Source organism: Lates calcarifer, linkage group LG11 (assembly GCF_001640805.2).
Source record: "Lates calcarifer isolate ASB-BC8 linkage group LG11, TLL_Latcal_v3, whole genome shotgun sequence".
NCBI classification, from domain to species: domain Eukaryota; kingdom Metazoa; phylum Chordata; class Actinopteri; family Centropomidae; genus Lates; species Lates calcarifer.
This window is the reverse complement of record NC_066843.1, coordinates 12,150,934-12,177,335: the sequence shown is the minus strand read 5'-3', so window position 1 is coordinate 12,177,335 and position 26,402 is coordinate 12,150,934. Positions and strand designations below refer to the sequence as shown.

The 26,402-nt window shown below is 39.8% G+C and overlaps 3 protein-coding genes across 3 annotated transcripts in view; all 3 read right to left on the bottom strand.

The window, feature by feature from the left end:
- Positions 1–25,151, bottom strand: part of LOC108880090 (cytoplasmic phosphatidylinositol transfer protein 1) — a 44,324-nt gene extending 19,173 nt beyond the window's left edge. The window contains exon 1 of the mRNA XM_018671542.2: positions 24,467–25,151. Coding sequence (XP_018527058.1) covers positions 24,467–24,514 — 48 coding nt within the window. The 5' untranslated portion in view covers positions 24,515–25,151. The remainder of the gene's footprint in view (positions 1–24,466) is intronic.
- Positions 6,729–8,783, bottom strand: LOC108880130 (rano class II histocompatibility antigen, A beta chain). The gene is made up of 5 exons (XM_018671578.2): positions 8,382–8,783; positions 8,016–8,282; positions 7,545–7,841; positions 7,319–7,453; positions 6,729–7,210 (listed from the first exon to the last, which is right to left on the bottom strand). Exons 1-5 carry the CDS (start codon positions 8,431–8,433, stop codon positions 7,161–7,163), a joined length of 801 nt encoding a protein of 266 aa, XP_018527094.1. The 5' UTR covers positions 8,434–8,783; the 3' UTR covers positions 6,729–7,160.
- LOC108880150 (H-2 class II histocompatibility antigen, A-Q alpha chain) lies at positions 8,982–10,932 on the bottom strand. Its single transcript, XM_018671579.2, has 4 exons — positions 10,592–10,932; positions 9,993–10,238; positions 9,584–9,865; positions 8,982–9,456 (listed from the first exon to the last, which is right to left on the bottom strand). Exons 1-4 carry the CDS (start codon positions 10,644–10,646, stop codon positions 9,314–9,316), a joined length of 726 nt encoding a protein of 241 aa, XP_018527095.1. The 5' UTR covers positions 10,647–10,932; the 3' UTR covers positions 8,982–9,313.
- Positions 25,152–26,402: the final 1,251 nt, after the last annotated feature.

Below are 26,402 nucleotides of genomic sequence, written 5' to 3'. Positions count from 1 at the left end.
TAAAAGAGGGAGGGGGTTGTCGTGCAAATCAATAATTACATCTCCAGAGATTCCTGTTTGAACACAAAGTGCAAAACTGATGATGAGATGAAAGACAGCACACATAAATCTCCCTGCTGGATGAAAGCATCAAGGCAGAGAACCACTTGAGAGGACCTCTGAGCGCCACGCTGATCACACTGATGGCTAGCAACAGTGTATTAACATTAAGAACCATCTTTCCTGTTTTCCCCTCTGCTCATTCACGGATCAGGCATATTGTGTAAACACGGCAGCCATTGTGCTCTTCTTCCTCCCCCACCTCCCTACCATGTATTCAGTCACTCTCCGCCGTCTACCTGAGAGCTGTGGTTGATGAATAAGCGGCTGTTTTCATTGTTGTCTTTGGAAATCTCGCTCTAATGACTAGGAGGGAGAAGTGGCCCTTGCTCAGGTTTGAGTGGCCATGAATAATTTCCTATTGTCTTCCTCTTTAAAGACAGTAGAGCCATTGGGCAGGATCTCGGGCTCACAGCAAACAGAAAGGTGTAGTTTTTCTTCCACCTGTCATTTAATTTATGCACATTCTCAGCCACTTAATTTTCTCCATTTCTTTCTGTGTTATTTCCGTTTATCCTCACTCCATCTCCACTTTTCCCCCTCATTTCAACTTTCTTCTCTGCAATCTCCTCTTCTCACTCTCTGCCTTCAAACTTTGGTATTAGCTCATTATGTCACATTTGTTAAAGCCACATGTAGTCCACTCACCTTGAGCACTAATGCACTGGATAACTAATGGCAGGTTATCATTACACATGGAGCTACTCTTGGTTCCAGCTATTACAAGCTAAAAGACCACTTTAAAGGGTGACACTGGCAGGGTGAGCTGACCCAAGAAAAATAATGAAACCGAAAGCACATCGGTCATGCTGGTCCTCCTTTTTCCTTTCTTTCAATTCCTCTGGGAAACTCAATTTACCATTACTGCGTCAAGCCAAGAAATGGTCTGGCACATAACCCACCAAACAAACTTCATAGGTGCTTGTAGGAAGATACTGATACATTTGGACAGAGCCAGGCTAGCTGTTTCTCCCACTACACACTCCATACATATACTGACAAAACACCCATGTTAAACCATCCAAGCGACCCCTGTGCACAGTCATCTAAGTGAAACCCATTGAAGCATAATTCCACCCTCACTCTCAATAAGTGTTTTTCCCAAAATGTTGAACTTTTCCTTTAACAATGGGATAATAAAAATGAATCAAAATCAGTTTGGCAGCAATGCCCTGGTTACATTTCAGTGTAATGGAAATTAATTAAACACATCCTGATCTATGGAAATTTGTGAGCCATTTCCCAAATTAAATAAAAACTGCCACTAACACATGCAACTCAGTCAATGTTTTATGTTTAAAGATGAAAGAATTGAGCCTATATTGTGACTAAACTCTCTTCTGGCTCTTTGTTCTAACACAACAGCAGGTGGCAGGGAGCTGTGGTCATTGTGTTACAGCCAAGGAGTGTGTTAGTGTGAGTGTACGATAAGGATCCTGACAGAGCACACACACACACCCACACACACACACACTTTGCACATGAGACAATACCGGGCACAATGCTAAGATGTAATTAAAATTCAACCACAGACAGAGTAATTACTGCTTTGAGCGCTCAGTATTCTTGGATAATTGACTGTGCTCCTGTTGAGATAAATAGCTTCTGCGTTTTGATGTCCATTTTAGGCTGTGTGTGTGTGTGTGTGTGTGTGTGTGCGTGTGTGCGTGTGTGTGAATGAGAGAGAGAAAGCGAAAGATAGGGAAGGATCTTTATCTGCACACATGAAAAATAGGCAGATCGTTCTTATCTAACCCAGTACTCACACAAGAGGGGATCAGTAAAGTCTCACATTATTTTTAAGTTAATAAGGCAATCACTGTTTAATCATTTACACGTGAAATGCTCAATTCCAAACCACTATTCAGTATTATTAGCACCTGGCGATCAAAACACTCATTTGCCCATATGTTGGATGAGTTATTTCAACATCAGAGGGCATGCACAGACATAAACACTCTGTCTCTCACAGCAGATGCACACAAACAGTGGAAAAAGAAAATGTAATGGAGGCATATTTACAAAGGTTAATCCTAATTCACCAGCCATATGCTAACCAACATATTCCACAAATATAGTCAGTATCTGGAATGAATAACACTGCAGCAGCGAATGAATCTTTAAAAAACATTCACCATTTAAGCTAAAATCAACAGTTATTCCTGTATACCTACATGTCCAGTGTGAATTATGCTGCACGATGTATGCTGTGATCAAGCCATGAGCACCATAATCTAAATTCATTCTAAATAAGGACACCAGCTGATTATGGACATGCAGGTGTACAGCACACATAGCTATAAATTCATCTGCAAATCTTCTAGCAGACGAAAGCACACAAAACACACACTGTAACACTGCATTGTGCCTTCAGGCTGTGTGGGAGAGCTACCTCCATTTATGTCTTCATCTCACAGACTTGATGAAACCAACCAGCATCCTGGTAAACAGAGAACTGCTGAATATCATGCATCAGATCACAGAACTCCATTAAAAATATAATCAGGAGGCTCGATGCCGAGCTGCACAAGCTTAGACGCTGCCGTAACAGACATTTTGCTGTGGGGCAGAGCTGTGTCTGGGGCAGTGGGGGGTGGTCCCACAGAGGACCTCTGCCATAATAAAACATGCAAACAGGATGAATCCACAGAGAGAGCACACGCAAATCCACATATTATTGTGCTTCCAAGGACGCTGAACTCAATTTCCCCAGCTCTTGTCTTAGCTGAATACTTCCTTCCAACCGGATAGTAATTCCTTAAATTCTTTAACTCAAACAAGGTTTCCTCACTTTGCAAAACTTTTTTCAGCCTCAAGCTCAAAAACTTTTTTTTTTTCTCACAAGGACTAAAGAACGTGCACGTACATCAAAAGCTGCCATCTCAGCAGAAATGTGGGCATGCTATTGAGAGAGTGCATACAGTGCGAATGACCGCATTTGTGCTGATTCAGCAAAATGTGAAGGTGAGCATTAACTCACCTGTAACAGTTTGATTAATTCACATGCCATAGCTATGACACAGGCAGTGTGGGAGGACGCCAAGGATGGCAGGCTGATAACGGAAGCGATGTGTTGCTGTAGTTCAACACTAACATATGCTGCACTGCAAAAAATGGGACGACTGCCTTCCCTGATTCCATGGCTTCACTCAGGTATTCAGTCAGTCAGTACAGCAGAAATGGAAAGTGACAGGTCTGAGAGTGAGATAACCTAGTGTCAGTGCCTTTTCTTCAGAAAGAACAGGAGGTTCAGACTCTTTCCAAGAAGTCTCAGTATGCCTTTTTTGCATTTTGAGTTGTGGCTGCTTGCTTCTTTAGTTGAAAGGTAGAGTCTAGATTCTGTGCAGAGTCAAAAATCTGCTTCAAGAATTCATTATGCAGCAGCTGATTTCTATTTATATACAGTACTTAACATTGAAGAAAAAATGCTATAGCATGCCATTTTGCACAACAAGTACAGATGTAGTTAAATGTACCCTCGAAGGGAAAAGAAAAACATTGCATGGATGGAACAGACAGCATACTGTATACCTTATACCGTAAACTGAGGAAAATATAAACAACTTCTGTGTCATAAAATCACCCACTAAAATTTATATTGACATATTTAATATAACCAGGTATTGAATTAAGATTTTGGCCAACATCTCAGTACACTGGAAGTGAACTCAAAATGAACATTACCAGATGATATTTGCACTGAATTTAGTTGTTACAATAAATCAAATACCAGTGGATCTTAGATCAGCCAAGAGAGGTGTTCTTGAAGCCACTTGTGAAAGAGAACATTACATAAACTTAGTCAAAGACGTGTGGAGAGGTAACTTATTAATACTGATCGCTGGAGATGGAAGAGAGCACTCTCCTGTCGTGCCTCCATCTCTACCCGTTTTCCCGCTCTCCTTCTCATTCTGCATCTCTGCAGTGTCTGAGGTCACTGAACCAAAGATTACGTAACGTCAAGATCACTCACTATGCATCACTCCACTATGCTTCATCTTTACTCCCTGCCTGGCCGCACACTGGGTGGCCTGCTGGAGAGATGTGTTTATGTGCACGCATGTAACAGGGAGAGAGACAGAGCTGAGGGAAGGAGGATGAGAGAGGACTGCATCGTGGTGGAGTATCAAAGAGAGGTAGGGATGAGGAGTGTGGATAAGAGAGCAAAAGGAAGGCAGTGCTGCTAAAGAGGAATGTTCAGGAAACTGTGTGTTGAGCCATTACATAAGAGGACCTGATTGAGGACAGCTGTCTGTCTCTTGCCCTCGCCATTACTCCCATTTATCTTATATTCTCCTTGATAGATGTTACTTTCTCCTTCAACCTTTTCTCGATCAGCTCTGCATAGCGAACTCTTTCAGTCTTCCCAGTTTTTCCTCATTTGCTTCCTGCCTTTATGACCCAGGCTTGAGAGCATCATTCTGTCAGCCTTGCCTGATAAATGTTAGCATACTGATTGTAGCACTGAACTATACTCGCAAAGAACTGCCAGCATGGCTGTAGACTCTTAGTCTTGTCACCCTGAAATTTGTATGTTCAAAAACCTGCAGGTGGGCATTGGGTGCATGATGTTTAACTGCTCACACCCTGTTATGTCGGTTCACTTATTTACTGAGATCTTAAAGTGCAGGGAGTGTTCTGCTGATGAGGAGAGCCTTGAAGACAGGATCGATTTTCAAGAAGAAGGTGAGAAGAGGGTGAGATTACCACATCCCAGACACTCTGAAGCCTCTGAGGCAATTCACGATGTAACTACTGAGAGGCAACAGTCAAAGAGAGAAACTGATTCAGAACTTGAATGAACTTGAATGCTGTGTGTTGCCAAAAGATTTTGTTTGACTGTCTAATGCTGACACTCGATTAAATCCATTTCCTCATACAAGCCATAGAAGAACAGTACTCCCACAATCACATATTTTGGAATCATTGTGATGTTCAGGTGACTTATGATATGTTTATAATGTTGTGACTCACCTTAACATATTGTACTGAACAATAACTGTAACCATAGATTTTGTAACCATAGACTCAGACAGACCCCCCTCCTCGTGGAGAACAAAGAAGGAATTGGAGCCTTATGTGTGATGCTGATTTTTGACTGATGCCATTTGTGCCACAAACATAACATGCATGTGGAGGTACACGTCAGGTTCTGTTCCGGATCGTGCACTTGATTTTGAACCATTCGGAGCATTACGACCAAGAATAAATTGGTTCGCAACCCAAAAAGTTGGTTCCAAGCTGGAACCAAAAAATAGCAGGTTTTCCTCGACCTGAAGTACAGACCATGATGACATCAGTCGTATTGTACAGGTTGGAAAGAGAGGATGTGCAATGCCTGTATGATGACACATCCTTTATTGCAATGGTTCCACTCAAAACTGATGGAAACACAGGCCAGTCGGTTAGACAGCATCAAGGTTTCAAGAATTCTGAATGGAACTGGTTCAAGATCGAGAGCTTATTTGGAGTTCTTGATGTTTCACCTTCAAGTTGGAGCTGTACTGATGTGCAGCTGACTGCAACTAACAACTAACATCACATAATATGCACAATATTATCAGTCCATCTATTTACATTCTTCACCAGAACCTTTTCAAACATCTAAACCATGTGAGAGAACTGGGTGATTTTTTTTACAGCCCTCATTCATTTGTTTGATAAACAAGTCTCCCTCCATGTTACATAAGCTTTTTGTCCCCTCTGTTACAGTCTGGAGTGTTTTGGTACAACACGAATTTCAGGTTGCTCGGGGAAAACCCATCTTATTTATTATGCATAGAGCAAGCTGAGATAGAGAGAGATGGGAAAAAGTGAGCACAAAACACAGAGCAAGAATGGAAGAACGAGAGAGAAAAGGAATGACCACAAGTGTTATCTTGGTTTGGTCTACTCGAGTACTGCCTCAATTCTCTCTGCCTTACTGGAGTCAAATGTAAGCTGGGAAAGAGAGCAGCTAAGGAAGATGTATCAGGGATCGGTTTAGTGCTGAATGTAGGGCAGCGGTTATGGTGTATGGCCATTCTGTAGAAGATACTATAAGGTGGTTGTGGAGATAATTTATTTGCAGATGTAAGGATTTTCTGTTCTTGGGAAAAACAGAGTGAGGTATGAGCTGAGAAAACACAGCTGGAGTTGTGCAGTATGGACAAACAGGAAGATTATTGCAATTCACTCTGCTAAGACAAGGAAGTTACTGTTCAGCCAACAAGTCTGATTTTCTGGTTGAACAACAATACCTGTGCCAACATGTACGTTCTTTCCTCATTGCTGTGAAGGTGTGCACTTTATTTAAATTTTGTATGGAAAAGCTAATTAGCTGATGTAAAGTACATTTAGTACTCACTATAAAAAAACTCTTAAAGAGTTCTTTCTGTTTCACAGTTAGACACACAACCAGGAGCTGTTATTTCCTACAGGTACAGTACATGCAGTACCAAGGAGACCAAATCTCTGAGCTAAGCAGCTGAGCCTGAAACAGAAGCAACAATGACCAAAGCTGCACACAGAAAACTGTGTGTTTTAGTCAAGAAAGTGACTGCTGAGTCAGTTCAGAGTGACACAGCTTTGTTTTCTGTGATTAAATGTCAATAATGATTTACAGCAAACATACAAATTGTTTACACAAATAGATTTCACCAAATGCTTTATTATATGATAGTATTCATGTTAATTTGCTAGTATTCAAAGTAATACAGCTCTCCTTTTGTTCCTCCATTATCCTTCCTATTCTCCAGCACTTCAGATATCTTCTCAGAAGTGCCATGTGCCATAAGGAAAAATCATGAGAGTCAACCTGAACAGTCATGTTCAGCTTTCACTGGCTAACCACCCATCACCCCATACATATACAATACAATGAAAGGTTCTTGCTGCTAGCATACAATGCCTCCAGAAAACTGCAGTTCACTGGCCACTGAATTTCATGCACAAGCTGAAAAGCACCACACAGCACCTTCAGACATCATTCAGTAGAACTGTGTCGACACAGTTCTACTGAATGCCATATTCAGACCATCATGGATGGTACGTGCCACAAATACTGGTGTTTGTTCAGACTTTTAAGTTGCTCCAGCTGCAGGAAGTTCTTCCACAGGAAACCACACTCCTCCTGTTAAAATACAGAAAAGAACAAACATTTATCACAGTGGCAAATGATTAACACTGTATTCAACTTCATTTCATTTATCATCATACTGGTTTCTTTTAACGTCTTCACCTTGGCAGGGAGTAATGTATGTGGCAGACTTTTTCTTGTAGTAGATGAATCCAGAGCTTACAATAACAACACCAAGTATCAGTCCACACAGACCCACAACAATTTTAATCTGTTCTGCCGCGAGAAGGAACGGATCTAAAACGGATGAGAAAAAGCTTCATTCATTAATGCATCATACATTTTCTAACCCTGTGTGCTGTGTTTGCAATACAGTGGCAAAACTCACCCCAGACCTGAAGCATTGGCTCAGAGAGAGTGAGGTGTTGGACCATGCAGGTAATTGTTTCTCCTGGAGTTGGGGTGTACTCCAGGTAAGAATGAATCTGGTAGTACCAATCCCCATCAGGCATTGCATCAGAGGAACTGACAGCTGAGGTCACTTCCTGCCCATTCCGCAACCATGTCACTTGGATTTGTTTGGGATAAAAGTTATAGGCACTGCACACAAGAATGGCAGGGTGTCCACCACCAGGCTGCTTCACTGAATTCAGCTTGACAGTGGGTGTAACAGCTGCACGATTAACTGAAAACAAACAAACAAAAAAACACAGTTAAGTAAAGTTATGTTGAAAAAACTGAATCTGCTATATTTAAGAATCAGCTTTAATCAATGGGTAAAATATCATGGAAAAATAATAATTTCATTAAGTGTCCCACTTATAGTTCCACCTGTGCTTTTAAGAAAAAATACTCTTACCTCCTGTTTGGACAAGCTTGCGGTTGTCTATACACAGTATCTTCTTTTCAAATGCCCTCAGTAGTCCATCATATAGATCACCATTAAAAGTTTCTGCTTTAAGTAAAGCATAGGCTGTAAATCCTGTCCAGTTGCCTCTTGTGCTGTTGTACTCCATCATCAATTTCTTGTTATAGTGATTCGTAACAATATACTCTATATCTTCAAAGTCTGGACCCTTGAATGTACAACATGCTTTGAATTGTGCATAATCATCATCTGAGAAAACTGTAATAAAGGGAGAAAAACATATTAATATCAGATTAATTACTATAATAATCATGAGAACCTTTTCACTGGTGCAAGTAGAAGAGTGGTGTAACTCACCTGGACTGAAAAGAGAGAAAACCACACAAAAAAGAAAACAATAAATTCCCATGTTTTTACATGAACAGCAAACTACAATGACAAAGCTGCTCCGGTGTGCAGCATTTATGTGTTCACAGACACAAGGAAATAAATACAGATACACTGATGTCAACAAAATGAAAGAATGTACCCGCTCAGTTGAGACTCAAACAACCTCAGAGTTCTTGGTGATGGCTTATCATAAGTGGACAGCTGACTATGATTGGTGGTGGTTGCAAGGTATGGGACCAAACAGGAATAACTCAATTATCATGAGGAAATACAGTCACATGCTGCCCAACAGTAGATGTGCTTGAGCTAAAGGGTCAGAGCACCTGTGGGTTTGCATCATGATACTGCCAAACCTTAAAAAAAAATCTTCTCAGAAATCTTCTCAAAAATCTTCTAAGAAATTATTATCTGTGAATGATTTGATGATAAGTAAATACTGCATATGTCTCAGACTCAAGCAAATGATCCAAACTAGAGCCTTGTGGAAACTCCCAGCACATTCAGCTTGGAGCAGAAGAAAACCAGTCTTCATTATAATGTTGTTATTCAAGCATAACATATGTGATATACACTCCAACAGACAAACACAGCTGCAACTGTGTGCATTTATTTATAACAGGAATAAATGGTAAAATGGTTAAAAAGTTGTATGAAATATCAATTAAACAAGTGACAACACAAATAGAAAAGGGAGAAAGGAAATTCAGTGAATTACAGATGTATAAGTGACTCAGTTTGATTCATGTACATTTCCTTTTTTTAAAGGTATTACAGCCATTTTTGATTGTGGACCACTGAGAGGTATCAAGAGAGACAGGAGAAAAGACATGAAATAAATGTCAAAGGCTGGAAACAAACCAGGGATTATGTGATCATATATGCTGTAGATGACATCTGCTTTAGGCGATAGAGTCCATGAGTCCCTGATACTGACTTCCTTTCACAAAAAAGAACGTTCCTGCAGCAATTCCAACAAGTCCCAGACTTAGGCCAAGTCCACAGAGGACAGCTGGACCAATACTCATCTCGTCTGTGTCAACCTCTGGGGAGGACAACAGAAAAATTAAAACCCAAATTTTAAAGTGATTTCAGATTCATTCCTACATCTCCATGAGGCCAGTCAAGAGAAAATTAAGATACTATATAACATTAAGCTTCTTTGTTCTCACCCCAAAACTTGGTCCGAGGCTTGTCCAGTGCCTCATGTTCCACAGTGCAGCTGTAGATGTCTCCTTCTTTCGGGACAAAGTTCAGGTGTGAGAAAACATAAAACGTCCCATCGGGATTAGGTAAGCTTTTGATGAAAGCATCTTCCACTGTTACTTCTACATCATTCTTGGTCCACTTTATGTTGATGGTGGGAGGAAAGAAATGGTTGATGAAGCAGATGAGGGTATTTTCTTCCTCTTCTATCACTTCATCTCTGGGGTAGATGAGGATTTCTGGGGCCTCTGAGAGTTAAATCAACACAGTTTAGTGTTTATCCATTTAGCACTATTTTTGCAAAAAAATACAGAAAATTGAAAGTATATTTGTCAAAAGTAAACAGTCAACATCAGCATGTTCAGTATCAGTTACCTTTAGTTCTTGTTGCAGCAGACTTGTCTGATTCCCATCTGTACGCTTCATACTTACATGTAAATCTGTAATGTACTGCATATTCGTAAGCCTTGGGAATATACATAGATGTGGGGATTCTGGTATCCCAAATGAGTTCTCCTTTTTTAAAGTCTGCATAGTAGACTTCATCACCATCCAGTGTCATAGAGATGTGAGTATCGCTTGATTTAAAGCATCCGTAGCTGTGACAAAGTTCAAGACTTCCTGCCAAAACATGATAATCAATAGATTAATTCAGCAACAACTGTTTATATTGTTACATACAATACTAACTAGAGATGTAAAGATTCTGAAACCAAGACTGAAAACCATGATACAAATGTCTACAATATTGTATCCTGTATCTGGGAAGACAGAACCCTGTTGACTAAATGGAACCAAACCATGGCTCAAAAATCGAGATCAGAACTGAATGGTTGATTTGGGGAATTGTTACAGCCCTGTTAACAAACAAATTCATGAATAGATTTACAAATAAACTTGTATATATGCCTCTTTGGTCTTTAAGATTAAAGCTAATAGACGCAACAGTAATAAGAAAATATAGTCATACTTACTTTGTGCATAGATGCAAACTGCTCCTGAGAAGACGAGTATAACTTTAAAGTACATATCTTTAGTTATTTTAGTGTGCTGTCAAAGCTGTCTTGTTCTCTGTGATCACTCTTAAAGAAATATGAGACTTCAAGGTTGGCTGTGTTAGATGCAACCTTCCTCATTCCTAACAAAACTGGCACAAGGTGAAGTCAGGAGGATGAGAAGAGTCAAATAGGACTTAATGAAACACTTTAAATGAGATACATAAATAAAAATGAACTCAACTTTTGAATTTTACATATATATGTATATTCAGCCCGAACAAATACAGCCATTCACAGTGGTCACAAGTACTAGTGCCCTGACTGAGTAACAATAGAAAAACATGTTAAGTTTTGCATTTGGCTTCTTCCTTGTTTTGACTCTTTTCACATCCTCATAGTTTCACAGTTTCTTTGTGTGACAGATTAATAAATCAGAACAGTTTCCTCCTTTAGGAAAGGGGCCAATGGAAGTCAAGATTATATTTCATATATTCATATATATATGTATATATGTATGTGTGTGTACATACACAGACACACACACACGTGTGTTTTGATTATTAAATAGTTTTGTATGTTATTATTACACGTATTTACTCAATTAATCACAATGAAGGTGTTTAATCCTTGAATTTTTTTTTTTTTTTTTCCAGTTTCAGAGAACATTTGTGGTGACGATATGGTATTATGACATATTATTACAGAGGTTGGTTTTACCAATAAAAACACTTAGAATTAAATATTAGAAGATTTGAATATTTAGAGAACATCCCATTCATATATTCATTGACAACAAAAGTGAAGGCAGCTGTTTCTGTATATTTAAAATGATGATAGACAAAAGAATAATTATGATAAATAATTGTGGTTATTTCAGACCTAGTCGTGCAGCCCCTTTTCATTGAAGTGCGGTGCACATCACATTATGGCCTGACTAATTGGGCCTCAGACACTGCAACCTGATCAATGGTAATGACAGAAGAAGGATGCTCATTGAAACACTTCCCCTCACAGGCGGAGGAGGCACCCAGGGGAGAACAATGCTCAGTATGGGTGTAGCTCAGAGAGGGGGAATACAGCAAGAGCCATCTGTATCTATGTTTGTGAGAAATTATTGTATATTAAAGATGTGTTTCAGTATCCTGCTCAAAGTGCACTCACACACACACTCATACACACACCTGCAGGATGCTCAAACGCAAACAATTACAAGTGAATCTTCATCAGCAGCACTCAGTATTCAATCAGGTAGAAATTGGACACTTGATGAATTAAAGCTCTGATGAGAAAGGAGAGTGGAGATGAACACAGTGGGCCTTTATTGTGTGGATGCTAGATTTAAAATGAGTGTGTGTCTGTCATGGTAGTACGCATTTATGTGTCTTTATGCTTTTGTTTTTGTGATAATGGTAAATTATGTACACTAAATCAGCACAATTTCTTTGAATCCATTAAAATCTGGATCAATGCACCTTTTCCACTGAGACTGCTGTTTCAAGGACAATGTCAAAATCTTATGAAGCTTGAATTCAGAGAGGTCTTCATCCAAATCAGCACCTGTACCACCAGTACCACACAGTCAGACAGGACATGGCTACTGCACAGTGTCATGACTTCCAATATACCAGCTGACAAATAGCCCATAGAACTGAGGGCAGCTGGTGGTGCGAGACTAGAGTCTGAGTTCAAATCTGTGAGGTGAGGAGATGTGAGCTCTGTGTTGAATAAAGGGCCCGGAGAGAGAAAACATGTTATACAAGTATATAAAGTCATGACATGTAAAAAGAAAAAGAAATAATAGTGGGAGTGAGTTATGTTTGTCAAATTGCTGTATTGACTTATTCGACTTCTACTGAACACTTTATGTTGGTTTCAGTTTTAGTCAGACGATGGGTGGAGATACTTTTAATTCAAGAAAGCACTGATATATGTAATGATCTCAGCTGTCATAATGGTACTTCTTCTGCCTGGTCTTTCTCATGCGCATCTGTAAAGTGCATGTGAAAAGCCGATTAGAAATCAAGTTGTGCATATACAGACATGGCCAAGAAACTGGCATCCTCAAGCCAGTGACGTTTAAGAAATCTAGTTAACTGCAGAGAGCCGACTGAAAAGTGAATGAAAGAAATATGGCAGGCATGGACTCAAACGCGTATAGTACTTACATAACTGGTGCAAAAAGGTTTTAGAGCGCCCTCTCAAACACACACAGACTGACTAACACGAGCTTCACAGGCAGCCAATGACTGAATTTAATTGTAAGAGCAGTGTCCATTACCTACAGCTGTAACATACTGCATGAACAGGGTAAGCAAAGAATAGTGCAAGTCAGAGGAATGCCTCCAAAACTGAATGTGTGAGTGTGTTAATGCAAACAACTGTGTGCTAATGCATTTTCAAGGTCAGCATGTCTTATGTTTGTCAAGTGAAGAAAAAACTACAGTGATATATGGACAGTGAAGCAAAAATCACTTTATGATAAGCAGAACTGGGGGGGGAAAAGCAGCTCTTGGAAAAGTCACAATTATGTAAATAACAATTTGGAGAAGAGAGACTAACTTCAGATCACAGGGGTCTGCTGACAGAAGCCACAGACACCACAGGGAGAGAGAAGAGGATCCATGCTGCTGGCCACCTGCACTCATGGCACTGACTAGCTGCCTGGGAACGTTGACTCACACAAAACCAGGCAGGGATGAATGTGCATGAAAAAAACATTTTTTTGGACATAAAGTGTTAGTGGAAATAGAAAAGGAAGGAGATACAAGGTGAAGAACGCCATAATCACTTCATAGTGAGATGAAATGGGTTTCTGGTCCTTAAGCGGGTGGTTAAAGAAGCTTATTTTATCACGTGATCCTGCAAAAAAACATAAAATATTTGCTGCCGTGAACTTCCAGGACAAAACCTCTGCTGTGTCTGATAAGCACTCAAATTCATGAAAGTGTTACTCAAACTAGACCTCCTGGATCATATTTCATGATTCAGCAGTACCTGAGGCAGCACGCTCCCACCAACACAGATCTGTGCAGTGTTTAAACGCAGATCTGATTTCAGTCAGAATGCCTGATAAAAGATTACTCAAAATACACCGATTCTGAGTCACAAAGGGAGAGGAGGGTGTTTTTTGAAATGGACTTCAGATTTTTGTCTTCTTTGTGTGTCCTTCCCATATCAAGGCTTTTCAAGTAGTTTGTCTGGTGGCGAATGAAGAACACTCATAATTAAAAAATGTTCACTCAACGCAGTAACAAAACAAATTTCAGCTGTTCTGTGTAACAAGATAAAAGAATAAAGATAAAACTTTCTAATCACATCATTAACACAATTGGTGATTGGTAATTGTGATTTAGGGACCAATTACCAGACAAGCATGAGCAACACTAATAGAAACTACAATAATTAACAAACTGAAAGCGCGGACATTCTGCTGTGTTGAAGGGGTGTCACCACATATTTGGCACTGCTCTGTGACATTCATTAACCCTGTCCTCACTCATTCCAATCCTCAACTGAGGGCTGTGCTGCAGCTGTAGAAGCCATAACATCTCAAGCAAAAACAACACAGTGAAAATAATATCAATTCTACTTTACCATTCACTGAACATCAGTTGAATAAATACTTGGAACAAAAGACTTGTCTTTTCCCCCTTTGTTGAAAATACCCTCCTGCAAATATTATATTTTTCATTTGTTTTGTTAACTTTGGGGACATTTAAGCTGGCCTGCCATGTTGCTGTTGTTGAGTTATCATGTTTGAATAAATCATCAGTCCAACCAAACAGAGGATGTGAATGAAAGATTTGATAAGCGATTTGTTGGCCAGGCTTAACAAATCCTGATATTTTACCAACTTGGAAGTGGACCCAAAATCGAGCCAGCTATAGGAACTCATCCCTAATGGTAAAATACAGAAAAGGCATTAACACACAGACACACACTCACATGCCAGGACTAACAAAGTTATAGTAAACACACATTAATACAACACAGACCATCTGCTGTGTTGGAGGATCCACTGCCATGCTGAAGTGCTGAACTTTCGAGCTACACAGGCCCCATTTCCAACAGCTGTTCACTAGATTTTCAGGTCTTTCAAAAACACATTAAAAATCATTAAAAGTGCATAAATATTGTGATTAAAATACTTTAATGTGAGATGACAATTAATGTTATATTATTATGTCTGCCCTTTAGCAAATTCCCTTCCTCTCTGTTGCTTATAAGGAACAGCCAAACAGCTGTGTGGGTCAATTGGGTTCAAATGCACACACACACACACAGACACAAACCTCGACACACATGTGCTCACTGCTCACATACAGAAGCCCCACTTCATCATCAAAGAGATTTCTAATCAGCTGTGAGCTGCTGACGTTCCTATAGCAACCAGGGACACTTGTACCTGTTATTCTAGTATGTACACCATGTATCTGCGCATACACCCACATACTGTAGATGGGTAAGGACATTCATTTTTGTGTGTGTGTGTGTGTGTGTGTGTGTGTGTGTCAAAGAACAGGATGATTTTGCTGTGAAGCAGCACTTTGACGTGTTGCAGCTTTGATACAGTAACTTTACAGCCACATGTGAGAAGGTTAATGGCTCATGCAGAGAGAACTGTAAGTTACACAAATTAATTGCATCTTGGTGATGATCAAGTTGGGAGCTGTCTATGTCGGTGTGGTATGGAGTGAATGTCTTCTTGTTACCCTCTGAAAATGAACCCTTACAAAGGTTCAGATGTTAATTATGCGGCTGGCTCATCGAGTGAATCGGTCAAACCTCTTTTGCTAAAGGAAACGTTTTGATATGTGGTACACGCATTTGTTCCCCACCCTCAATAGAATAACAGTGCTGTAATGATCAGTGTGTGCATCTGTTTAGAGTACTGCGCAATTGCATATCTGGGAGTCTGTATTCACTGTATTGTACACAACCTTTTTGTGTTTGCAAAGTTGGAAACTTCTAAAGCTGGAATTATGCTTCTCCAAGCTACACATATGCAAACACATATTTATTTGGATGTGTTTGCGCTTATTTTTTGTACAGACTGGGAGGGTGATGCATGACGTATGACTATATAAATGTGTCCAGTAGGATACAGTGTCATGTTTTCCAAACCACAATGTAGAGAAAACAAAGAAACCAGTAAATGAATCAATTTCACCACAATGACAGTGTAATGTAAGGGAAACAAACATTTTGAATTTATCAACAAAATGGCTGATGATATTATTTTAAGTAAGAGGTTGCATTTTTAGTTATGTAATTTTAGCAAACTGAAGCAAATGATGCATTAATTTCCATTTACATATAATGATCCCATATACAATTCATCACCAGTCAGAGTGCACAATGTGTCCTTATACATTGTGATCACATTATAGCGTGGCATGCCCAGCTGCTCCCCCTCTCATGCTGCATCTCCTCTAGCACCTGTCCCATAACTCTGCTGACACATTCACAGTGTGTCAGCACAGCTTCTATTCTCAGTAGCCATTGTTCCTCCTTGTTTTGACAGGATGTTGACAGTAAGTAAGGTTTAGCAGTACAGGAAGAGAGGAGGTGGACTAGAGGCAGAAATGGAGGAACGGACGATTAAGAGTTTCCTGTTCTGATAAAATGAATGATGTTAGCCTGCCATTAAACTGGTGGTGCAGCCTGCTCTGTAGCACACACAAACACATACGTGTGTTTTTTACATCACTGTTGTCCAAGCAAGTTCAGCAGGTTCAATTCATCCATGCCTGCAACAAGTTAAAAAGATACACTTGACTCCACTACTTAACATCACAACAATATGAGGTAATGTAGACAAGCTTTACTTTACTCATTTGAAATTCCAGTCATGATGCAACTACCAATAAAGCAGGTGATACAAATCTAATGTAATGCTTAAAAGATGTGGAACCATTATTGACAGTGCTTGAATGTTAAATTCAAAAAGATAAAAGCAATGATGAAGTTTTAGCCACAATAGACCCTTGTATAACAAGCTCTAAGGGGCTCCTAACCAAGATGGAAAAACTACACTACACACTCAGAGATCATGTATGCCTATTCTTGTTTATTTTTTGACAATATCTGTATTCCTAGCAGAGGTAAATACTTTCTAAGACAGACAGACAGACATAAGAGTACAGAGCTTCTAATGTGTTACAAGCCTTGAGATTTTCCATCTAGTGTGGAAAATAGCCATTATAAGAGTCATTCAGAGTTTTGGTGTCATGCCTACTTTTCAATGGTTCTTTGCGAAAATAGACAGGGAAAGGATCTGTTGATATTCGCGTTGACTTCATACCAGAAAAATTACATAAAACTGCCACCTTTCACTGTCACTGAAGGTGAAGGGCAGTGGTTGCTCGCTCTTAACAAGGGTCAATTGAATTAATAATAAAAATTAAATCAGACACTCTATTATTGGCCATTATCAAAGGCAAACTCATTTCTGCTGCAGCAAACACTGGCAGTGTGGACATACACGCGTGTGAAATGTAGCAGTTGAGCGAGGAAGCCATTACACACAGGTGAGGTAGGCAGCATGGCCCAGGCATAAAACAATGTTCACAAATGTTGCTTTGTTACAACACACATCCGCTTACTGACATTTCTACTATCCTCTAGGATTGGGATAATTCACTAAATGAGAGGATACATTTAATTCACAGTGCTTGTGGAAGTCTATTTCTTAATATAGCATCATCTAGTCTATATTTCTCTGTTGAAGGATAAGCAGATGTAGCTAATGGATGCATGGATGGATGGACATGATGTTGTATTATCATCCTTTTGTCAGAGTTTGTTTCCCTCTTTACACTGTCAAGCAGCTATAGATGTAGATATAAAAAGACAAAAGGCAAAAGACAAAGACAGAAATAATACACTGCTTTGGTATAAATATTCCTCTTTAGCTCTGGATAATTTGTTAAATTTCAGAGGTTTTTAAAGTGTCAGTTGTTTCTGTTCTCTTTGCCTCTGCCATATCACCCTGTTAATCACTATGTTAGGCTGTTATTCTTCCCAGCTCACCTCCCTCTTTGTGTCTGCCCTTTATCAACTGTGTGCCTTTAAATTAATAAACATGCACTATGTGCAGAGTTCCAGTCAATGTTAAAGGCTATTTTATGTTTGAATGCTTTCCTTGTGTCATGGAGACAAAGGCATGGACTCTCTACCCCCACCTCCCATCCCCGAGGACTCTTTCATTTCTCACCTGTCCATTTGTCACCTCTGTTCCCACAACCTCCAGTCACCTGACCAACTGTTCCTGTGCTGCTCTTAATTTAGTGCCCAGCTCTCTACTATAAATAGAAAACTGTTGACCCCCTGTGTTTACCACATCGTTAATGTTAGCCATTGCATTCGGGCCATTTCTGTCTGCATGTTTGTTCAGGTACGTAACCTTACGTAACAGTGTCAGTTAATTGTCTTGAGAAGTTTATTTTGCCTGCCTTATCTACATGTGAAACGGAGGCTTTCAGCAGCCTTGATGGCCCACTGCTCTCTCTGTCCTTGTTTCCCTGTGAGTATTTCAGACAAGTCTGCTTTCGGCTGCAGGTGATTTATTCCACCAAGTTATGGTTAAGAAAAGAAAAACCTGCATGTATGTTTTGACTTTGACTTTTGCAGTTATTCATCAAGGAAAGGCCTCTTGGACCACTGTTTCATTTCTTTCATTTCCTCTACTACCTTAAAGAACATCAACCTAAAAGACAAGACTTGTTTACAGGTAAAATCAGAAAAATCTCTTACTGCCTATTAAATCTATGATGTTCTCTTTAGTTTTGTAGTTGAAAAAACTTGAAATCTGAGTAGTATAAGGTCTGCAGGTTAAAATGTGAAGAGAGAGAACTTAACAGAAACATTAAGACAGATTTTCAAGACATATCAGACAGAACAAAGATACAAACACAGAATATGCAGGCATCAAGTACATGCAAGTGTATTCCAGCTCTCACTCTGCTGTATAACATCTCTCTGGTGTCACTGCTTCACTAATCCAGTGCACTAAGGTCTGAATCCCCCGCTCCACCAACTCATCAGAGGGTCACAAAACATCCAAACATGTAAACAGTCACGTAGTCCATTAGCAGTTTTATTATGTAGAAGAAAAAACATTGTTCCCCAAAAGATCTTAACCCTGCCAACCACAATTTAATACACCAATGAATGTAACGCCAGTATTGTAGGATTCTGAAATGATGCATTAGAGAGAAAACAGGAACAGCCAGACCCTGAAAGAAAGGCTCTCAGCTGGAGAAACACAGAAAATAAGATTTAACAGGATAGCCATAATCTGAGACAAAGTATGTGAGTGCAACCTTGAGAATACCACCAGGGTTTCAATTATCTTCACAGCAGGGACTCATTCAATGCTCTCCTATGAACCAGCAGGCTGGCAACTGGATAACCACAGAAGTCAGACAAATGGAAGCAATTCAAATAATGTTATGCAGATAAATAACCACACAGAATGCAGGCAGCGAACTGACTGATCACTACCTGCAATAACCAGCAGTGAAACTTAACAAAGCCATATAGAATCAACTGTTGCTGAAAGCGTACACTGAGTATAGACCATTGAACACAGTCTGACAGAGAAAGCAACTAATACAACTTGTGAGTGGAAAGCATAAAACACGATCCAACAGCAAAGAAGTGCTGTGTACTCTGCATCAGCACTAACTAAACAGGTCAGTTCTGAAAAATAAATCTGTATCTTACAACAATTAAGCCTAAGTGTTGATCAATGATGGGTCTATGTAGATGTGTCTGTTAATTTGACAGTTTTGATGATGCCAAAGTGGTCCTCAGAGATCCAAGGCCAATCTGATATGTGGCACTGTGGAATCGAGGTCCATTCTCAAGGCTAATTTAGACTAAAGCCATTTCTAAATGGTAATGGGAAACAGACACTTCTCTTGTCATTTAACAGAGCAGAGATGGCATTCTTATTCCCTGAACCTACGGTCCAAGGCTCATTACTCAGGAGCTTATCAAGCAAGCAGTCAGGGTAATTCAACCGCTGTTCAGGTACAGAAAAGAAGCTCTCTGCTCTGTAACCAGTGAATGGTTAATTAATAACAGAAGAATCAGCATGGTAATTGATGAGCCAGTGAAAACTCTGCTGATTGTAATCTGAAAATAAATGATACAGCGGCGCTTTTACAGTTTTAGCTGAGATTTATTTGAGTACATACTGACACTATCATTAGAAAATTATATGTTAGTAATTATCCCAATGGGGAAAATTTGCTGCGTACAAGCTTTAAGGTATATCAAATAAAAATACATAGAATAAAAATAATCACATAGAAGCAACTCAGATAGAAGAAACTTGACATATTCAACTCTGTACAGTACGTTTAGCATAAAAGGACTTTTAACAGAATGAGTACGAAACCACAAAGACTGAGTGTAGTGAATTTTGTTTCACTAAGACTTACATTGTGCTAAATATGCTTATTTGCTTTCTTGCTCAGAGTTAGATGATTAGATTGATACTATTCTCCTGTCTTTATAATATGTAGTTGGAGCTAGCAGTTGGCTAGCTTAGCTTAGCTTTAAAACTGGCAAGCAGCTAGCCTGTCTCTGTCCAAGGGGTAACCAAATCCACCAACCAGCACTAACACGCTGTATTACACACTCCTCTCTGACTGGATAGTTGTCTTCTGACATATTCACTGCTGCCAGAGACACAACATTAATTGTTCCTCTTTTTTTTATATTCCTGTAACTCATTAAATACACGTCAAACTGAATTAGGAAGCCTGAGACAGCGACCATCAGCTTTATCTCTGTTTTGTTTCGATAACACAGTACAGTGGAGTGGTAAACAGCTCTGTGCTTCAGTGTTACTCTTGCCTGTTTGCCACTTGATCTGCGTCAGAGGATATTTACATAAATGTGGGTCTTTCGAGCTCAGCAGGGGGCGTGTGGCTGCAAAGCCAAGTCTCATTCACAATGAATACAATATATTCTGTATATTAAAATATTAGTCACAGTGTAGGATGCCCCAATTTCTGTGTAGCCTACTCTGTGCATTCAGATACAAATGCTTCTGAGAATCTACTGCCTACAAAACAATTACAGTGACCAGAACAAAATTATGCTGACTTAAGCAGAGTCAGACAGTTACCCAAAGCAATTCTCAACACACATGCATTCTCATCTCTCTCTCTCTCTCTCTCTCTCTCTCTCTCTCTCTCTCTTTCTCCCTCCCTGGCTCATCCTTTGACGTCTGGCAGATTATCTGAGTGAGCATGTTTCTCTCCATCTGGTGTGTATGAGCCAGGTCACTGTCTGGCTGCGCTACAGGCTCCTTGGGGGAACAACCAAGGAACGGGCTTCTTGGTAGTTGGAGCACAGAGCCTCCACTCTGGGGACGTAAACAGCATCTTGGGTCTGGGCCTGAATGTGTTGTGGGGGCATCTCAGTATGCCGGGACACAAACAAACATATGGAAACCCCCAGAGCCCAACATTACACTGACTGTCTTAGGTTACCTTTATCAAAACAGGTGTACGTCTCTCATGCTGCAGTAAAACATGGAAGGTTGTTAGATGCTTAGCATTGTCAGCACAAGGACTACAACTTCACAGGAGAATAATTAAGTGTGAAGGCCTTGTGCTTCCATCTATGACTTGTTATCGTGCCCTGAAATCCATACAGAATAAGATTCTTTTTTAGGATTTACACATTTTCATCCTTGTTTCATTTCTTCAGTCTAAACTTGAAAACAGATTTTAATCTGGCTAACAAGGAAATCTGACACAACAAGAGAAAGATGTGACAATGACTTCTATGAAGTGACATGTTTTGATGGACCGTTTTCTGGCAGACTTTTGTTTTCTTCCTGTGGCTACGCGAATGACTGACATGTTCACAAAGGATGCCAGCGTTTAGGGAAAGGGTATGTGTATATCCAGTGTTTACACTGTGACAGATACATCCACTAGTCTCTCTCATTCTATTAAAGAGAATGAAATGTTTTCTGATCAGCAGGCAGGTTTCCGAATGTGCACACTCATATGGGAAAACTTAGCATTGCCACAATTTACCAATAGCACAACACACACACACACACCACCACACCACACACACACATTTTGACAAAACCTAATTAAGCCTTCATTTTGACTGTGACAGATGATGTAGCTCTTTGGACATACCTGCCCTGAATCTTTACTGGCACTGTATTAGACAAATTGACCGATGAATGGTCTGTTATGCGGTGTATCCCCAGAAAGCTTACCCACTTGCTTGCGCACACTAACGGAGCAGTGTGTGATTTGTTTATGAAGGAAACACTGATGGCTTTGGGATCTGTTGGAGAAATGAGAAACATGGCTGAGGAAGCCACAGCTACTACAGAAACTACAACACCAATAACATAACATAATCAAATTAAATTTTCATGTTGGCAGGGCGACTGCATCTGGGCGAAAACAACAACAACAAACAATTTGTTGCATGATAGAAATAAATAAATACAGCAGCTACCTGAATATTTTAGTTCAATATTTTATGTACTCAGTGAAATGAATTGCACTTATGCCATGACAGGATCATCATGACAGTGTCACCACTCTTTCCTCTCTGCAGTACTTAATCTAACTAACTTAATCACCTTTTGAAGATAACAGTCTCCTTAAGAAACCTGTTGAAGATTGTTAGTAAGCTGTCTAATTATGACTGTGCAAAAAACAAAACAAAAAAAAAAGCTGTCCGCTTGACTTAACACAGTCACGTGTTTGAAGAGGAGCCTGTTGCCTTCATGCTGCAGTGCCATTCAAGGAGATTCTGATATCTGACTCCTATGATCTGTGGTGTGGCAGTGTATATGGTATAACCACAAAACCAAAAGGCTAAATAAATCATTACATACCATAAGGAAAAACTAACAAAAAAAAAACAAAAAAACGACAGTATACTGACTGAGAGATGAGGATGTGCTCTATTATGCATCCCATTTCCACAGGAGCACATGGGAGTACAATATGTAATTTGCACCAGTCTAGACGACGACGACTGCTGAAATAAAGATACTGCCTCTTCTAAATTTCATTAGTTGCAGATGCATTGATTTAGGAAAGAGAAGTAAATAGTTTTCCTTTTACTCTATGGTTGCTTTAAGAAAATCATTTTCTACCTTCAGCCAGAAACAGTTTTAAAGGAGGAGAGATCCACTCACATTTACTGTTTTGTCATCTCCAGTTGTGTTAAGAGTTTAGATGCATTTCAACTCCTCTGATAGCATGTCTCTCTTACACACACACACACACACACAAAATACTGATGATCACTGAATCAAGTGCTTGCATGCTGCAAAAATTAATAGATTAAAAATGTTCATTTGTCAAATCAGTGACAGGTCAATACATTGGGTTGGGCCCCATCATTATCATTACAACAGATGTAATAGCCTTTGGCTGGCCACAGAGGACAACAGTGTCTTCCATCACCACTAGAGCGAAGCAGAGCACAGGAGAAAATCCTTCTTAGGACAAGATGTGATAAAGCAGCAGCATCCTGGTAATTATAAACATTAAAACTCAACTAAAACTACTCAAGGGTCCAAAGCAGGATGACTGAACAACATAAGGATCATTAGACATCAGGAGAGGCTGCTCACTTCATCTCTCTGATCAAAAGTACAGATGACTCCAACTTCATCCAATCACAGCCAAAGAGCAATACAATGGGCTTTGTTTGACTGCACAGAAGAACTGTATCTTCACAAACAGCAAAGCTGACAAAGACACAATTTAATCACAGTGACAATGAACTACTATGGTAACACACTTATTCCAAAGAGCACTGACTCCATCTAAGTGCCATTTGAAGTCACATCATAAACTGGGTTAAATGGTGTGTAAAACCTTTATGACACAGTTTAACTCAATAAAACACATCAGCTGGAACATTGGTTCAGGTAACACTGGAATGAAGACTATCTGCCTTTACAGTAAACAGTGACCTGAGCTGAGCACTGAATGCTGAAGAAATTCTGTATCTTTTTTGCATCCTAAAATGTCAAAACACGGCAGTGTGACTTGATCGTGAAGCTGTCTCTGTGTCGCTGTGACCTGAGGGGAACTTCACCCAGCAGATGCTCTTTTCCTCTCATCCTCTCTTTCACCCTTCCCACCTCCAAACACAAACACAGTGTGCTGAATGTTTCTCTACAAATAAAATGTGAATTGTGCATTAAAACTCAGAGACAGAGTGATACATGTGAGCATGCAGCAGTTACATAAGCATCACTTCCAAAAATAAGGAGTGCAAAGGTAACAGCATTTGTGTTCTTGTAATACCTGTCCATGGAATAATAAAAATGTGGTAGTGTTTGGACGAGAAGGAATGGAGTAAGAGCTGTGAACAGAGGGTGAAAGCAATGTGTATGCACACACGTTACTCTTAACCACTCACAAAGAACCATCCAGACACTCGAAGTAAAATAGATGCACGATTTGTCCTTCACTACCAACAGTACAATAATCACATGGTTCGCTCTGCCTCTGCTGCTGTCTGTCTCGGATTGCACGTCCCCTCTTAAACACACGACAATAGGCTAAAAGAAAGAGACGACAGCAGCTCCACCGCGCGGCGGCTGCCTCATCACACCTCGGTTGTAGAAGTTCAGTATGTTCTTTGGTGCAAAATGACAAAGCGCATCTCTGACAACTTCACAATAACCGTTCCACAGTAAAAACTACAGCGAATCAAACAAAACGTGCTGACCAGCAGCTCTGTGACTGTTAGTCACGGGATTTGCAATGGTGGAGTAGACGACCAGCAGACAGGGCAGGTTCAAAACACCACAAAAGCCAAGAAAACTTCACCTACCTCCTCCACTGTGAGGGGCATACAGATGCGGTACTCCTTCATCAACATAGTCCTTACACAACGGTGATGGCAACACAGAGGAAGATGTAGATTGTCGGACTTCAGTCTTAGGGGCGATCCTGCAAATCAGTCATTTAGATGAAATCATTTGTTCAGGTGAAACGAGCGCCACTGAGATCCACAAATTCACCAAATCCACTAAATCACTTCTGCATCTGCAACACCTGCAACGGCTCCGCTATGCGTACGTGAGTCTCCACGCACACCAAGTCCGAAGTACGAGAGGGTCTTCCAAGGAGATAAAATAATCCTTTTGTAAAAGTCAGCAGTTGGTAATTTTCTAAACTACTTCAACAGGCTGAGTTTTGTCTCCGGGTAACGTCTGCGGTGTAGAAAGTGTAAAGAAATCACACCAAACTCCCAAACAAGTCGCTTTCAACAACAACAACCGCAGCTTCAAGCGGGGTCTTGTAGCCGCGCTCGACTGAACCTTTCGTCGTTACCTGGCTCTTAAGACATAAACGCTTCTTCGTCTAAACGAGTTTATTTGAAAGCAGTTTCCTCGAATCTATCAGCGCGTCTCCTCCTCCTCCTGAGTTTTCCTAACAGCCCCTCCGTTCAGGGATGCGCAGTCGTGTGGAGCAGCTGCGTCTAATGAGCGACAGAGAAAGCAGCACTGTACAGGAAGTGAGAGGATTTGAACCTCGTCGTAAAAGCATCACTATAAAAAAACGACGCAACTATTAATGTACTGTATAACGAGTGTACGTAGTTGTAGTATTGTATTACAGCCCATTAGTCTGAATGCTACCGAGAGATTCAAGTCAATATTAGAGTTTGCACCAAACATTCAATAACATCTTATTTTTTAATACGTAACCGGAAGTCCTGCGTGTTTTTTCTGGCCGTTTAACACAAGTTTGCTCTCACCACAAGAGCTTTAGGTTGTCAAGGATTTCAAAACAGTATTAGGATGACAAGCAGTGTGAAAACAAGAAAAGTTAACCGATTTTTAATATGTGGAATAACGTAGAATCTATCTAACAAAACCTTGGTCGAAGTAAACTGATGAAATGTAAGGACCATGTGAATCATTGCATAACTATGTTTCATAATCATGCATATGAAACATTTGTGAGGGTTTTGTTCGCCACTTTTAATGTTTTTTAGTATGTACATTTAAACAGAGCCACCTTTGTTTGTCTTATGAGAATCACCTAAGGTTTCTGTATAATATACATTTAATATAGAATGTCTTTCAGATACAGTATAACATAGTAGGTCTATATACAGCATCATGGGTCTTTTGTTCCATGATGCTCTTGGCGCCGTGTTTCTGACCTCAGAGTGACCACAGTTGTGGAACTGACCTTGGTGCTTCAGTGGAGCTGACCATGGTTCTGAAATTTAGCCAGTATTTTAAGTTTGCTTGAATAAAAAATTATACACAGCTGGAAATATAATCAAAAATAAACAAATAAAGACACTTTTAAATGTTTAATTGTTAACAAATTCTTTATAGATAAGCCATTAATAAGAACTTTTGGGTTGCCAGGTTGTGAAACCTTCCTCCTCCTGCTGAGGCTAATAACTGCTGATAAATAATTTAGACACACTAACAAAGTGATTGGTTGCAACTTATAAACAAAGGGTTGCCATATTAGTTATATTACATACTGGAAGGAGCAGGTATTTATATTTATGACCCATCTTCTATGTATAACCTCTTAGTCAACAAACTCTCTTTTATTTGATTTCCCTGTATTTTGGCTGTAATGTGTCATCATTTGGTACTACAGTCCTGTATCCAGTTGTATACTTGTGTCCACCCTTTACGTTTTTTACTCTTCATGGTTAACTAGCTTAAACTAGCTTAAACTAGCCTAGCTGTCAAAACTACTTTCGAGTTAGCTAACTAGCTAACATGGTGATATAT

What these genes read in the sequence shown, in the direction of transcription:
- LOC108880150 (XM_018671579.2), bottom strand. Translation starts at nt 10,646, where the DNA reads ATGTACTTTAAAGTTATACTCGTCTTCTCAGGAGCAGTTTGCATCTAT. An exon ending in AGTTTGCATCTATGCACAAA is followed by an intron (nt 10,239 to 10,591) that starts GTAAGTATGACT and finishes ATGTTTTGGCAG; the next exon opens with GAAGTCTTGAACTTTGTCAC. An exon ending in GCCTCGGACCAAGTTTTGGG is followed by an intron (nt 9,457 to 9,583) that starts GTGAGAACAAAG and finishes TGTCCTCCCCAG; the next exon opens with AGGTTGACACAGACGAGATG.
- LOC108880130 (XM_018671578.2), bottom strand. Translation starts at nt 8,433, where the DNA reads ATGGGAATTTATTGTTTTCTTTTTTGTGTGGTTTTCTCTCTTTTCAGT. An exon ending in TTTCTCTCTTTTCAGTCCAG is followed by an intron (nt 8,283 to 8,381) that starts GTGAGTTACACC and finishes CCTTTATTACAG; the next exon opens with TTTTCTCAGATGATGATTAT. An exon ending in GCCAATGCTTCAGGTCTGGG is followed by an intron (nt 7,454 to 7,544) that starts GTGAGTTTTGCC and finishes CATCCGTTTTAG; the next exon opens with ATCCGTTCCTTCTCGCGGCA.